The sequence below is a fragment of the Geotrypetes seraphini genome, chromosome 3 (assembly GCF_902459505.1).
Source record: "Geotrypetes seraphini chromosome 3, aGeoSer1.1, whole genome shotgun sequence".
NCBI classification, from domain to species: Eukaryota; Metazoa; Chordata; class Amphibia; order Gymnophiona; family Dermophiidae; genus Geotrypetes; species Geotrypetes seraphini.
Window position 1 is genome coordinate 65,567,877 of NC_047086.1, and position 15,363 is coordinate 65,583,239.

A 15,363-nucleotide genomic window follows, 5' to 3' on the forward strand; every position below is an offset into this window, starting at 1 on the left:
GTAGGTTGCTGAATGGCCACCAGGCCTCAGCTCTGCTAATCTTTAATTTGCCGATGCGTTACCAAACATTAGGCGTTGTCTGTCTTAGCTATACCGAATGGCAAGAGCAATAGGCCGAGAACCAGGGACGCCAGGGTCCAAATCTCACTGACGCTGCTTGACGTCTTGAAAAAGTCACTTAACCTTCCATTGCTTCTGATGCAAAACTTAAATTGTAAGCCTGCCAAGGACAGAAACATATCCATTGTCCCTGAATATAACTTGCCTCGAGCTATGTTAATGAGAAAGGCTTAGGGCTCCTTTTACGAAGGTGCGCTAGGGACTTAGCGTGCGTTAAATTCCCGAGCGCGCTAGCCGCTACCGCCTCCTTTTCAGCAGGCGGTAGATTTTCGGCTACCGCACGCTATAGTGTGCAGTAATTTTGTGCATGCACTAAAAACCCTAGCACCCCTCCGTAAAAGGAGCCCGTAGTGTAAATCCAGTCCAATATGAGGCATAATGTGAAATAATACAAAATACTACATATGTCAGAACAATTGCAACATACCACAGTAGCAGTAATTTCCATAAGTCACACAACAAGCTGCCCTAGTGTGGGAAAACTCAACTCTAGGATTGAATCACTGACTTTTCATTGGCAATATACAGCATTTGCTTCTTGCATCATCAGTCTGGCCTATATTTATGTATACTGTACTCAAACTTACATAGAATAGAAATGGGGTAAAATTTTGAAATTATGTTAATGCACTGCAAACTTCAAGAAAATGTTGAAAACTCAATTATTTGTCAATGCCTTCCTGTGCTAATGCTATTCTCTGTTAATCCTTTCCTGTCCTGTAAATAATTTTAAAGGATCTTGTGATTCCATTTTGTAGGATGAATTTAAAGAAGATTTTGATAATGATACCGTTTATTAATGTCTTCCTGTGTTTGTCTTGTTGAAACATGTTTAGCATTTGTTAAATATGTGTACATGTAATTTTGTAAACCCCATAGTTATGCAGTATATAAATTTTAAAATAAATAAAATATTATAAATTCTGTTTGCATTCTTTTTGTTTCATAGGAAACTAACAACGAGGTGACAGATCACAAGAAACATTTGGAAGATTTGCAACAACTGCTTGAAGAAATATCAGTACATGGTCTTTCTGGAGACCAGGCTCTTGTTTTGGAAAAAGTAAATACTTTGTCCAAAAAATTCAAAGACCTGGAAGAGGCTGTCAAAGAAAAGTGAGTATAATTAAATATTACCCTGGTAAAAGTAGGAAGTTGGGTGACACATCTATAGCATGCTCAGCATTCATTGGTGCAGTATCAAAAACTACCAAATCTTGCCGTGTCTGTGTATGAGGAAAGTTAGTTTTTACATTTTGTTTCTAAATCTGGTTGTGTTAAGAGGGAAACATAAGGAGGAAAGAACCATAAAGTGAAAAGTATTAAATGGTAGGAATGGCAGAGAGAAAATAAGGAGATGATTTTTTTCCTTGGCATTTGTGTGCGTGCTCAGCTTACTTTGAGAATCAGCCCCCTATGTACCGTATTTTAACGCATATAACGCGCGCGTTATATGTTTTTTTACAAACCGTGCATAGTCTTGCGCGGTATACGCGTGAGCGCGCTATATAAAATTTTTTTTACATAGTTCCCCCCCGACGCACCCCCACCCCGAAGGACCGCTCGCACGCACTCCCACCCGCAAACGCACCCCCACCCTGAAGGACCGCTCGCACCCCCACAGCCTCCTGACCCCCCCCATCATGTAGAAGCTCCTACCGGTGTCCTGCTGCTTCCTCTTCTGGCGGTTCGCCCTTTCTCTAACGTCAAGCCCTCTTGCCCCGCCGACTCCCCGACATGATCGGGGCAAGAGGGAGCTCAAGCTCTCTTGCCCCAGTCAACCGCGGCACCCCCGACACGATCGGGGCAAGAGGGAGCTCAAGCCCTCTTGCCCTTGCCAACGGCGGCACCCCCGACACGATCGGGGCAAGAGGGAGCCCAAGCCCTCTTGCCCCGCCGACTCCCCAACTCCCCGACAATATCGGGCCAGGAGGGAGCCCAAACCCTCCTGGCCACGGCGACCCCCTACCCCCACCCCACACTACATTACGGGCAGGAGGGATCCCAGGCCCTCCTGCCCTCGACGCAAACCCCCCTCCCCCCAACGACCGCCCCCCCCCAAAGAACCTCCGACCGCACCCCCCAGCCGACCCGCGACCCCCCTGGCCGACCCCCACGACACCCCCACCCCCCTTCCCCGTACCTTTGTGTAGTTGGCCGGACAGACGGGAGCCGTTTCCGCCTGTCCGGCAGGCAGCCAACGACGGAATGAGGCCGGATTGGCCCATCCGTCCCAAAGCTCCGCCTACTGGTGGAGCCTAAGGCGCCTGGGACAATCAGAATAGGCCCGGGAGCCTTAGGTCCCTCCTGGGGGCGGGGCCTTGGGCACATGGTCGGGTTAGGCCATACACGAAGTGGGTGGGGGACTGGCTAGGAGGTAGAAACTTCAGAGGGTGGTGGTGCATGCAGGGCTCGGTCCTGGGCCCAATCTTGTTCAACATCTTCATAAGGGACTTGGCTGAAGGGCTTCAGGGTAAATTAACGTTATTCGCCGATGATGCCAAATTATGCAATATAGTGGACAAGAACACAACAGGACCTGACAACAAATCCAAGACCGATAGCATGGCACACGACCTCCTCCTACTGGAGAATTGGTCCAGGACCTGGCAACTAAACTTCAATGCCAAAAAATGCAAGGTCATGCACCTTGGCAACAAAAATCCATGTAAGACTTATACTCTTAATGGTGAGATCCTAGAGAGAACTGTAGCGGAACGAGACTTAGGGGTAATCATCAGTGAGGACATGAAGACTGCAACTCAGGTGGAGAAAGCTTCATCTAAAGCCAGACAAATCATGGGTTGCATACGAAGGAGTTTCGTTAGCCGTAAGCCCGAAGTCATAATGCCATTATATAGGTCCATGGTGAGACCCCATCTGGAATACTGTGTACAATTCTGGAGACCACATTACCGCAAAGATGTGCTGAGACTTGAGTCGGTACAGCGAATGGCCACACGGATGGTCACGGGGCTCAGGGATCTCCCGTATGAGGAACGGCTGAATAAACTGCAGCTCTACTCCCTAGAGGAACGCAGGGAGAGGGGGGACATGATTGAGACATTCAAGTACCTCACGCGCCGTATAGAGGTGGGGGAGGATATCTTCTTCTTCAAGGAACCCACGTCAACACGAGGGCATCCATGGAAAATCAGGGGAGGGACATTACATGGCGACACCAGGAAATACTTCTTCACCGAGAGGGTGGTGGATCGATGGAATGGTCTTCCGATGCAGGTGATTGAGGCCAGCAGTGTGCCTGATTTTAAAGCTAAATGGGATCGAAAGGTGGGATCTCTTCGCAAAGGGAGGTAGGGGAGGGTCATTGATGTGGGCAGACTTGATGGGCCTTGGCCCTTATCTGCCGTCACCTTCTATGTTTCTATGGGGTGGGGGTAGGGGTCGCCGTGGCCAGGAGGGTTTGGGCTCCCTCCTGGCCCGATATTGTTGGGGAGTTGGGGAGTCGGCGGGGCAAGAGGGCTTGGGCTCCCTTTTGCCCCGATCGTGTCGGGGGGCAAAAGGGCTTGAGCTCCCTCTTGCCCCGATCTTGTCGGGGGTGCCGCGGTTGGCTGGGGCAAGAGGTCTTGAGCTCCCTCTTGCCCCAATCATGTCGGGGGTGCCGCGGTTGGCTGGGGCAAGAGGGCTTGAGCTCCCTCTTGCCCCGATCGTGTCGGGGAGTTGGGGAGTCGGCGGGGCAAGAGGGCTTGGACTCCCTTTTGCCCCGATCGTGTCGGGGGGCAAGAGGGCTTGAGCTCCCTCTTGCCCCGATCGTGTCGGGGGTGCCGCGGTTGGCTGGGGCAAGAGGGCTTGAGCTCCCTCTTGCCCCGATCGTGTCGGGGAGTCGGGGAGTCGGTGGGGCAAGAGGTATTGACGTTAGAGAAAGGGCGAACCGCTGGAAGAGGAAGCAGCGCAGGTGCAGGGCTCACGGAAGGGCCGGGACCGCCAAGAGAAAGCAGCAGGACACCGGTAGGAGCTTCTACATGATGGTGGGGGGGGGGTCGGGAGGCTGTGGGGGTGCCAGCGGTCCTTCAGGGTGGGGGTGTAGGTGGGAGTGCGTGCGAGCGGTCCTTCGGGGTGGGGGTGCGAGCAGTCCAGCGGGGGGTGAATCGGACGTCGGGGGGGCATCAGGCTTTCAGGGTGGGGACAGGACTTCAAGGGGGAGAGGAGAGTCGGGGCGGGCGAAAGGAGAGTCGGGGTGGCCAGAGGAGAGTCGGGGCGGGCGAAAGGAGAGTTGGGCAGCATGCGCGGTATACGGGTGTGCGCGGTATATAAATATTTCTGTACATAAATTTGTGTTTTCCGCACGCTATACCCGTGTGCGCGTTTTACACGGGTGCGCATTATCTACGTGAAAATACGGTACTGTATTTTTCGCTCCATAAGACGCATTTTTTTCCACCAAAAAGTGGGTGGAAATAAGGGTGCGTCTTATAAAGCGAATACCCCTGTACCTTTTTTTAAAATCCTGCCGTCTATCGCTGTATGGCAGGAGCTTTCAGCGAAACTGCCTTTCTCTCCGCTGACTCCTAAGCTGAACTCCGAGCGTCAGAGCGGAGCACGAGGCAAGAGCAAGCTTATTGCATTCCTGACTGGTCCCGCTCCGCTCTGTGAATGACTGCAGTTCAGCTTGGGAGTCAGCAGAGGGAAGAGCAGGATCACTGAAAGCTCCTGCCATACAGCGATGAACGGCAGGATTTTAAAAAAGGTATGGGGGCCTGCCTACTTGCCTCCCTGCCAGAGGGTGGAGGGCCCTGAAGGCCACTAGGCCTGTCTGCTCTGTGCTCTGTCCCTGCCCACCATGTGCCCTGTCCCGGCCTACCACTAGACCACCAGAGGGGGGGACAGAGTACAGAACCTGGAAGGGAGGGAGGACAGGGTGCAGAGCCTGGCAAGGAGTGTGAGGTTGGATGCAGAGGCTGGCAGAGAGAATTTGGTTCAGAATGTTTTTTTCTTGTTTTCCTCCTCTAAATCTAGGGTGCGTCTTATGGTCAGGTGCATCTTATGGAGCGAAAAATACGGTAATTTTTCAGAGCTTAGACACATAATTAAAGTACAGTGGTGCCTCACACAACGAACTTAATTCGTTCCAGGAGCAAGTTTGTTATGCGAAAAGTTCGTTATGTGAAACGCGTTTTCCCATAACAATACATGTTAAAAAAAATAATTCGTTCTGCAGCATAAAATATGCTAAGATGACATAAAAAAAGATAAATTTGTCAAAATGGTGAAAATGGTGGTCTTGCTGAGGCCAAACTCTTTGACGAGGTCACACTGTTTTACCCCACATTCACTCCTTCTAATTATTTCCCGTTTCATTTCAACAGAAATCACCTTCCTGCTTTTTTTAGAAGCCATGATATATAAAAAATATTGAGTTTATCTTAAAAGGACGACTGTATACAGTGAGAGAGGGCAGTTAAGCGCAGTGACTAACGACTGCCTGCAGTGCCTGCGCGGAAGGATGCAATACATCGGCAGCTCGGGCGACTTCGTTGTGTGAAACGAAGTTCGTTGTGTGAAACGAAGTTCGTTGTGTGAATCAAGACATGAAGTTTGTTGTGTGCAGCGTTCGTTGTGCGAGGCGTCTGTTATGCGAGGCACCACTGTATACTAATTTGATGATATGATGTATATAGTTTGGAAAGGCTAATTTCACTGACATCTTTGCAACAATTTAATTTTTAGGGAGGAAGATGTATCTTCTTGTCAAAGCCAAATAGATACATTTAAGCGCCTGGTAGAGTCATTGACAAAATGGCTGGAGTCTACCAAATCAAAAATCCAAGTCACACAACCCACATTACGAATAGAGGACTTAAAGAAACCATTGGAAGATACCAAGGTTAGTGACTGTATTAGAACCTGTACAGTGAGAAGTGTTTGCGTTAATTAACAAATAGTGAGCAACAGCACCTCCAAACGAAGAGCTTTCATCTTGCATCTTATTAATATTTGGTTGTGAGGTAGATCTTTGCCTCTCTATATTTGTTTCCTTGCAGAACTCTTCCAAATTCTGAACTAGTTAGCCTAGCAGCTTATGGGGGAATTCTATATAATGTATTATAGTGCCAAATTTTCACTGCAGAAAAGTGATCTAATGGATGCAAGGCACCAAAATGGGGCAGAAACAGCAGGTCCACACAAAAACATATTAACACGCCCAATTGTAGAATAGTGCCTAGGTATTTCCACATGGATCTGTAAAGAAGGGACGGGAACAGGTTGAGGCATTCCCTTAAAATGCACTTAGTGTTATAAAATAGTGTGGATCTGTGTCCAACTTGCACACCAGGATTTATACCTGGTTTCAGATGATGTGATTACTCATGCCAGAGTTGAGTGCAGATCCTGGCACTATGTGCTGTTCTTTAAAGAGCACACATCCTGGAACAACCATTATAGAATACTGTTCAGCACTGATTTTTTGGGGCCGCAGAATTTTGAGTGCTATTTATTGATTGCAGCTCTTAGGCCCAGATTCTGTAAAAGATGCCTAAAGTTAAGCGCCTAAATTGGTGTGCCTAGTTGATTTAGGCATCTAACTTAATTATTTAATTGGCTTAATCGGAACTGATAACAAGCTTAATTGGCTCAATAATTGGTTTAAATTGAAATTAATTGCTAGTTAGGCACTTAAATCAGTAGGCGCCTACCGATTTTGGGTAGGTATCTACCAGAAAGTGGGCATGGTTGAGTTGAGCATGGGTGGATCTTGAATGTGTTTTCTGTGTAGGCGCCTAACTTAGGCATCAGTATTTCAGACAAGAAAACCCTGGCATAAATAGGGGGCACCTAAGATTTTGACGCCTACCATCACCTATGTCCAATTTAGATACCACTAGGTATGATTCTGTACATGGTGCCTAACTGAAGTTTGACAGCTGCATTCCTCGGCACCTATTTTTAGGTGTCATTTTAGAACCGGGGCCTTAATTTCTATTTTCATACACTTTCAATTTGTACAGCCATATTTTTAATCATATTTTTTTCTTGGCCTCTGCAATTTTTTTTAGCGCATTTGTCAGAACCACATCATGTATCAGAAAATATAAGAGGATGTTTAATTTCCACTGATTTTCTCAATCACTTTATACTCAGGGTAGTGCTCAGATAATATTTTGTGAGACCTTTGTTGCCAAGTAGCCAAATTGATTCTTCCCGCAGGACAGACTTAAATGTTTTTTTCTGTAACTGAGCAAACAAGGAGAATAGAGTGCTGTGCTTTGAAGCAGAGGAATCTGATGCTTGTATGAGAAATCTGCATAATACACCCTCAGCACAAGGAACCAGTAATCAACAGGGACTCCAGTCCTTAGAACAAAGCCCCAAGGATCATATACTCCTTGCTGCAAATCTGAATGTACAAATAATATGTTAAAATATTTTGTTGCATTGCATGCACTGAACAGAACAATACGTTCAGAAATGTTTGCCTGTCATAGATGTTGCGTGACGAATGGACTTCAAAAGCACCTGAGATCCAGAAATTGAACCAGAAAGGGACGTTATTATGCAATTTAATAAGTGTCGTGACATCTCCTGCAAAATCTAAAGCCAGGTCAGCAGTTAAATCAGGTACGTGGTTAAATTAGAATGCTGATCAATTTATGAAATTGTAGATCATCATTTACCCCCTCTTTTACAAAGGTGCGCTATGATTTTTAGTGCACGCTAACCATGTGCTAAATGCATGTTATCCTATGGACGAGTTAGCATTTAGAGCATGCGTTGTTTAAACACGCGCTAAAACGCTTAGCGCGCCTTTGTAAAAGGACCCCTTAGTCAACTCTGAAGGGTAGTATGCAATGTTTTCAGTTACCATAAAATAATGTTGTAAGACACTGTATTATAAGAAAGCAAAGACTTGTGGAAATCCTAAGTGGTGAGTAGGAGAGAAAGTAGCTGCTGATTCCCCAGATGTAGAGGACTATTTAGATAAGGGGTTTTAATAGTAATATAAAACAACTTGAATTGTGGAAACTGGTTAAAACCCACTGAGCTGGCTAGCTGTTTGTTTCTCTGTGTCATTTATTTGTATCCCGCTTTTCCCAAAGCGGATCACAACAAAAAATATCATTCGAAAACAACAGTATCAACAATCAAAGCACATACATAAAAACAGTGCCAGTAGTCATAAACAAATTTTTTCAAAAGGCGTTTACACAAATATTATTCAGCTCCCATATTTCATCTTACAGGAAAGATGTCTTTTTAACAATTTTTTGAAACTACTTCATTTTGTCTGTTGTCGTATATATCGAGGAAGATTATTCCACTCTTGGGGACCTATACACGAAAATATACTCACTCTAGGCACTTTCAATTTCAGCTACTTCACTGTTGATATTAAGCGCCACTTAACCAGGTCCTAGCTGGTTAGGTTAGGGGCAATCTGGAAGCAGAACATGGGCAAAGCTAGCACTTAGCTGGTTAATGAGGATACTCACTTTGCTAAGTAAGCACATAAAGCTAGGACAGAAAAAGACTGTCCTAGCTTTTAACTGGGCACCAGTCTGATTATCAGCCGATGCCCGGTTAGCTTCTGGATTAGCCGGTGTTCAATTCTGTGAGCCATGCTTATCCTGGCATTGAATATCCAGGATTAATTCATCCTGTGACTGGAAACAACTTACAAGTCACTGATTCCCACAAGCTCAATATTACCTCAATAGATTACAGTTTTGTGCATTATTTTGTATGGGAACACAAGAGCATAAGAATAACCATACTTGGTCAGACCAGTGGTCTATCTAGCCCAGTATCCCGTCTTCACAGTGGCTAATCCAGGTCACAAGTACCCAAAATAGTGGCAACATTCCATTCTACTGATTTAAGTTTCAAGTTTATTTGTTATTTGATTAATCGCCTATTACAATTACTAAGCGATGTACACATAATAAAATAAATTTCTAAAATGTACTTAAAATAGAGAGTAACGTTAACAAGGGTATAAAATCATCAAAAACAAACTAATTAAAACAAAGTAAATAATACAAAAACAAGCAAACAATAGGACAAAAGGGGAAGAAATACAATTTTCGAAAGAATCAACAATTAAGGTAAAACGCAAAAGGAATGGGAGGACAAATAATTGGAGATCAAAAGGCATAAAAGAGCAAATTATGAAAGAGCAATTAACATTTCAATTAGGTATTGAACGCATCTTGAAAAAGAAAGCTCTTAAGTTGGCTCTTAAATTTTTCCAAATTCTTCTCCTCTCTTAAATAAAGTGGGAGTGAATTCCAAGTCTGTGGCGCCGTTACAGTAAAAATGAATTGCCTTCGAGTGTTAATAATTTTAAGAGTAGGAATGACCAACAAAAGTTGGACATTAGATCTTAAAAATTTAGGAGAATTATATGGAATTAAAACTTTGTAAATAAAAGCAGGGGTTTTGTATAATAATGATTTAAATGTGAGTAAAGATAATTTGTATAAAATTCGGTATGATACTGGGAGCCAATGTGCCTTTTGAAGTAATGGAGTAACATGGTCGAACTTCTTAGCCCCCATAATTAATTTAATAGAGGCTTTCTGAATTATCTGCAATCTTCTGATTTCTTTTTGAGCCATTCCCTTGAATAAAGAATGCAGTAATCAATTTTCGAAATAATCATTGAATGAATTAATATATTCAATGATTTGGGACATAAGAATTTCGAAATAGACCTTATTTGACGTAGTCTGTATAAGGTAGTCTTAACCACATAACTAACGTGGTCGTGGTAGGTTAGATTTTCATCTAGAATAACACCTAGAATCCGAATCTTGTTTATTTGTTTAAGAGTAACCCCTTGGATAGTAATGGGAACAGCAATTTTTTTATTGTCTTTCCAGGGGAAGAGCAGGGTGTTAGTTTTGTTAATGTTTAAAGACAGTCTATTCTTATCAAGCCATAGATGAATTTAGGGCAAGAAGTGGCTTCCCCCATGTCTATCTCAATAGCAGGCTATGGACTTCCCCACAGGAACTTGCCCAAACTGTTTTTAAACTCATCTACATTAATCCTCTGGCAGTGTGTTCCGGAGCTTAACTATTCTCTGAGTGAAAAAAATATTTCCTCCTATTGGTTTTAAAAGTATTTCCCTGTAACGTCATCGAGTGTCTCCTAGTCTTTGTAATGTTTGATGGAGTAAAAAATATGATTCAGTACTCACAAGAGAAAGCAGATGCACATTTTCCTGGGAGCAGATTTCAAAAGGGAAGACTTTCCTTTTCAGAATTATTGCAAAATACCCATGGACTTTTCGTCTACATCAGTGTTTCCCAACCCTGTCCTGGAGGACCACCAGGCCAATTGGGTTTTCAGGATAGCCCTAATGAATATGCATGAGAGAGATTTGCATATAATGGAACTGACAGGCATGCAAATCTGCTCCATGCATATTCATTAGAGCTATCCTGAAAACCCAATTGGCCTGGTGGTCCTCATAGAAACATAGAAATAGACGGCAGATAAGGGCCAAGGCCCATCCAGTCTGCCCACCCTAATGTCCCTCCCCTACCTTCGCCCTGTGAATAGATCCCTCCCCTACCTTCGCCCTGTGAATAGATCCCATGTGACGATCCCATTTGGCCTTAAAATCAGGCACGCTGCTGGCCTCGATCACATGCAGTGGAAGACTATTCAAGCGATCAACCATCCTTTCTGTGAAAAAGAATTTCCTGGTGTCAGCTCGTAGTTTCCCTCCCCTAATTTTCCACGGATGCCCTCTTGTTGTCGTGGGACCCTTGAAAAGGAAGATATCTTCCTCCGTCTCTATGCGGCCCGAGAGATACTTGAACGTCTCGATCATGTCCCCCCTCTCTCTGCGCTCCTCGAGTGAGCATAGCTGTAATTTGTTTAGCCGTTCCTCGTATGGGAGATCCTTGAGTCCTGAGACCATCCGGGTGGCCATTCTCTGAACCGACTCCAGTCTCAGCACATCCTTGCGATAATGCGGCCTCCAGAATTGCACACAGTATTCCAGATGGGGCCTCACCATGGATCTATACAATGGCATAATGACTTCTGGCTTTCGGCTGACGAAACCCCTGCGTATGCAACCTATGACTTGTCTTGCTTTGGATGAAGCTTGCTCCACTTGAGTGGCAGCCTTCATGTCCTCACTGACGATCACCCCTAGGTCACGTTCTGCTTCAGTTCTTGTTAGGATCTCGCCATTTAGGGTGTAAGTCTTACATGGATTTTGGCTGCCCAGGTGCATAACTTTGCATTTTTTGGCATTGAAGCTGAGTTGCCAGGACCTAGACCAGCGCTCCAGTAGGAGTAGGTCGTGCATCATGTTGTCGGGCATTGAAACATCATCTATTGTGCATTTGCCCACTACATTACTTAGTTTGGGGTCATCGGCGAATAATGTTATTTTACCCCGAAGCCCTTCTGCCAAGTCCCTTATAAAGATGTTGAATAGGATTGGGCCCAAGACCGAGCCCTGTGGCACTCCACTGATCACCTCCTTCATTTCAGAGGGTGTGCCGTTCACCACCACCCTTTGAAGCCTACCTCCAAGCCAGTTCCCAACCCATTTCGTCAATGTGTCACCTAATCCTATAGAACTCATCTTGCTCAGCAACCTGCGGTGTGGTGTTTCCCAACCCAGGACAGGGTTGGGAAACAATGATCTACATGGCACTTCTGAAAATTTTCCCAACTGAGGAAATGTTTTACTCATCGGAAAGAGTGGATTTCTACAGAAACCTGAAGTCATATGCAGAGTAATTCTAAACTTGGTGCTTAAAATTTAGCATGCAATTTAATTGCGTGATGAGCCAGTTAGTGCCAGTAATTGGGCACTAACAATCAATTCTTGGGCGCTAATTGGCAGCAGTTTGGATTTAACAAGTGCATCTTGCTAAGCATACGTAAAACTGAAAAGGAGGCGTGGCAATAGGAGGGTCACGGGTGAGTTGTGGGCGTTCACTAAAGGTGTGCGCAGTATTATAGAATTCATGGGATCTATGCCTAATGTAATCATGGGAATTTACACCAGAGTTCAGTTGGTGTAAAACTTCACGCTTAAAAGCTGGGCATGAATCCTGATGCAATGCGCTGTTCTATAAATGGTGCCCAGTTTGAAGCGCTGTTTATAGAATAGTGCTCAGTGCATGTTATTTTATTTATTTATTTATTATTATTATTTTTTTTTTTTTTACTGATTTTTAATCCAAAATGTCTAATGAGGTATCTCATCTTAATTTATTTTTTTTCTCTTGAAAATTATATCATACAAGGTAAATCAAATCCTGAGAGGATGTTAACTTGAAGCAAAGAAAAGAAGAAACATATCCAGATACACTTCTCCCTCAATGTTCGCGGGGCTTAGGGGCAGAGCTGGCCCGTGAATGTTGAAAATTCACAAATAACTTTTTGGATGGCTCTGACCCACCCCACCTCCCTCCTGCCTTCCCCACGGCATCCCGGACCTTACCTGGTGGTCTAGCAGGCTTTCGGGGCAGGAGTGATCTTCCTACGCTCCTGCCCCGTGCAGATCACTGAGACAAAATGGCTTCAGGGAGTTCCCGTAGTCTCCTGTTGTTTTTTTTTAGTTTGTGTGGGTTTTAAGACCTATAGGTTTGCTTTGACTGCAAGTGCTCTTTCCGATACTACTGTCCTAGGCAACTGCCTAGTCTTGACTAATGGTTCAGCCAGCCCTGCTAAAAGGCTTATTAGACATTATAGATTATTCCTGTGCATTGTATAAATCCTATTGCATTTGCAACTCTTAACTACTTTCCTGTTAGTGAGTCAGTTTTTCTGTAATATGATTCAAAATACTTATTGTGTTACTAATGTCTAAAAGTAATGCCATAAAAAGATGCTACCAGAGAACTGAGTGAAGTAGATCAGGCCTGGAGTAAGAAACTGCTTTCATCACAGTGCTGCTAATTTTTCTTTATGACTTCCAGGAAAAATGGTGTTAAATGGTGGAGAATCGACATCTGATGCCAAAGGTTTCCTGACCAATAAAGGTAATCAAAAGAACCATCTAAGTCCCCTTTTGGCCTAAGTCCCTAGACACAGAAGGTAGGCAGCAGGGAAATGTCCATTCTCAAAAAACCCATCCAAAGTGAGGTTTTTTTAAAATAGAATGGCGTACCTCTACGTTCAGCAGCATAATTGCCCAGACTGCCAATATGTCTATCTTTATCACACATTCCCAACCAAAAAATCGCCCAAGTCCCAAAAGCTCAAAACAAGACCTAAAAGCAGGATTCTCTAACCAGCGGCTGTCATAAACAACGCCGGTTACAGAATACTGGAACAATTGTCCTCTCTCCCCCTCCCCCACCCCAACGATCGTGACAGGAGAGATGCCTAATCACTCCTGCCGACACAAACCCCCCAAATCTCCAACATCCACAAATCCCTCGAAACCCCATTTGTGATCATCGGCAGGAGGGAGCCTAATTCCGGTTGGCCCAGATGCCTATTGCCCTCTTATGGGCGGGGCCTTAGGCGCCTGTGCCAATCAGGCCCTAGGCCCTTCCTCAGTATATTCCACAATGCACCGGAAAGGGGCAGACCTGCCATTCAGAGGAAGGCAAGTCTCCTGGCTGGCTGGAAAAAGAACCCGTCCATCCGGCCGTCTACTAAGGTGATAGGGGCATCTGGGGGGGGAGGGTGTCGGGGAGTTAGGGGGTCTGGCGTAGTGTGGAGGGGGGCCCGTGGGGGGGGGGTGGGGGTGGGGGAAGGAATTTGGGGGGTGGTTTGGCAGTAGGGCTTGGTTTCCCTCCTGTTGATGATCTCTGGGGAGGTGGGTGTTCTTCAACAGGAGGGCTTTGGATCCCTCCTGCCGATGATTGGTGCGGGTGGGGAGGGACTGTTCTTTGGCAGGAGAGATTGGGCATCTCTCCTGCCAATGATCATGGGTGTTGGAGGTTTGGGGGGTTTCTGTCCGGCAGGAGGGATTGGGCACCCTCCTGCCAGTAATCGTGGGTGTTGAGGGTTTGTGTTGGCAGGAGAGACTTGGCATCTCTCCTGCCGGGGAGGTTAGTAGGGATTGCAGCAGGAGAGATTAGGCAACTCCCCTGCCACGATCGTTACCGGTGTGTGTGTGTGGGGGGGAGGGGCGGATTGCCTTGGCTGCTGAGCTGATTGCGGCAGCTGTGATCAGCTTAGCGGCCCGGTTCGGAACTTATACCTGTTTTGACTTGGTCTAAGTCAAAACGTATAAGTTCCGTCTGGCAACCTGTCAGACCTTTTTGGTTATGGCTGCCAGACAACTAAGTATCAGAGGATATTAGCAAGATAAGTGCAGGCTCCTTATATTATCTAAACAATTTCTATCTAAAGTTTTTTGAAAATATTTATTTTGATGCAATATCATTGATTGAACTTTAACGGAGTTTTTCTCTGACCGAGGATGTGTTTTCTATGACAACTTTATACTTGCCATAGTAGTTTCCTGAGTTTACTCTCAGGAAACACTGAGGTCTTTTCTCCGTATTTTTTAGGTACCTGTTCTAGTTAGTCTCTGATAACGGAATTTAGCATGTGAATATCTTTAGGTGGTTATATAATTGTTTTAATTTTAGCCACATGAAGATGGAATCCTCTTTACTGTATATAATTTGGGGAAAATAAGTGTTATGTCTTCCCCCTAGCTTCTGAAGACTATGAAGACCTTTCTCTTCAACTAAGGCTCTCTTTTACTAAGGTGCGCTAATCGATTTAGCGCGCACTTAGGCCCTGATTCTACAAAGTGTGTCCCGATTTTAGGCAGCTGTAGGCCTACAGCTGTCTAATCAGCCAATCGGGATGCACGTTTTTTTAAAAAATGCTCCCCAGGCAGGCCGCCTATATTGAAGGCGCCTCCGGGAGCCTAGGGAGGCCCGCAAGATGCCTAAGCTCACCTAAGGGCCTTAGGCGAACCTAGGCGGCCCTACGCGTCTCCCTAGTAGAGGAAGAGACGCTTAAAATGTAGGCCAGCAAAATGCTGGTCTACATTGTAAGTAGACGTGGCCGCTATACTTATTGCTGCAAGGGATCTCTCCCTGCTGCAATAAGTATAGCGGCCAAGGCTGCCTGTCCTATCACCGGCAGGAGGATGCCCAACTCCTCTTGCCGGAACCCCGGACCTGGACCCCTCTCCACCAAACTGGTAATCGCCAGCAGGAGGATGCCCAACTCCTCCTGCCGGAACCCCCCAGAACCCCCCTCCCCCCAACTCGTAATCGCCGGCAGGAGGTTGCCCAACTCCTCCTGCCGGAAAGCCCGACGACCCCCCCCCAACTAATC

At 45.6% G+C, this 15,363-nt stretch overlaps 1 protein-coding gene across 11 annotated transcripts in view; it reads left to right on the top strand.

The window, feature by feature from the left end:
• DST (dystonin) overlaps positions 1 to 15,363 on the top strand; it is an 883,569-nt gene that overhangs the window by 547,049 nt on the left and 321,157 nt on the right. For all 11 annotated transcript variants that reach the window (XM_033936420.1, XM_033936427.1, XM_033936422.1 and 8 more), the window contains 4 exons: positions 1,070 to 1,236; positions 5,809 to 5,965; positions 7,566 to 7,698; positions 13,032 to 13,094. In XM_033936420.1, the coding sequence (XP_033792311.1) occupies positions 1,070 to 1,236; positions 5,809 to 5,965; positions 7,566 to 7,698; positions 13,032 to 13,094 (520 nt within the window). The remainder of the gene's footprint in view (positions 1 to 1,069; positions 1,237 to 5,808; positions 5,966 to 7,565; positions 7,699 to 13,031; positions 13,095 to 15,363) is intronic.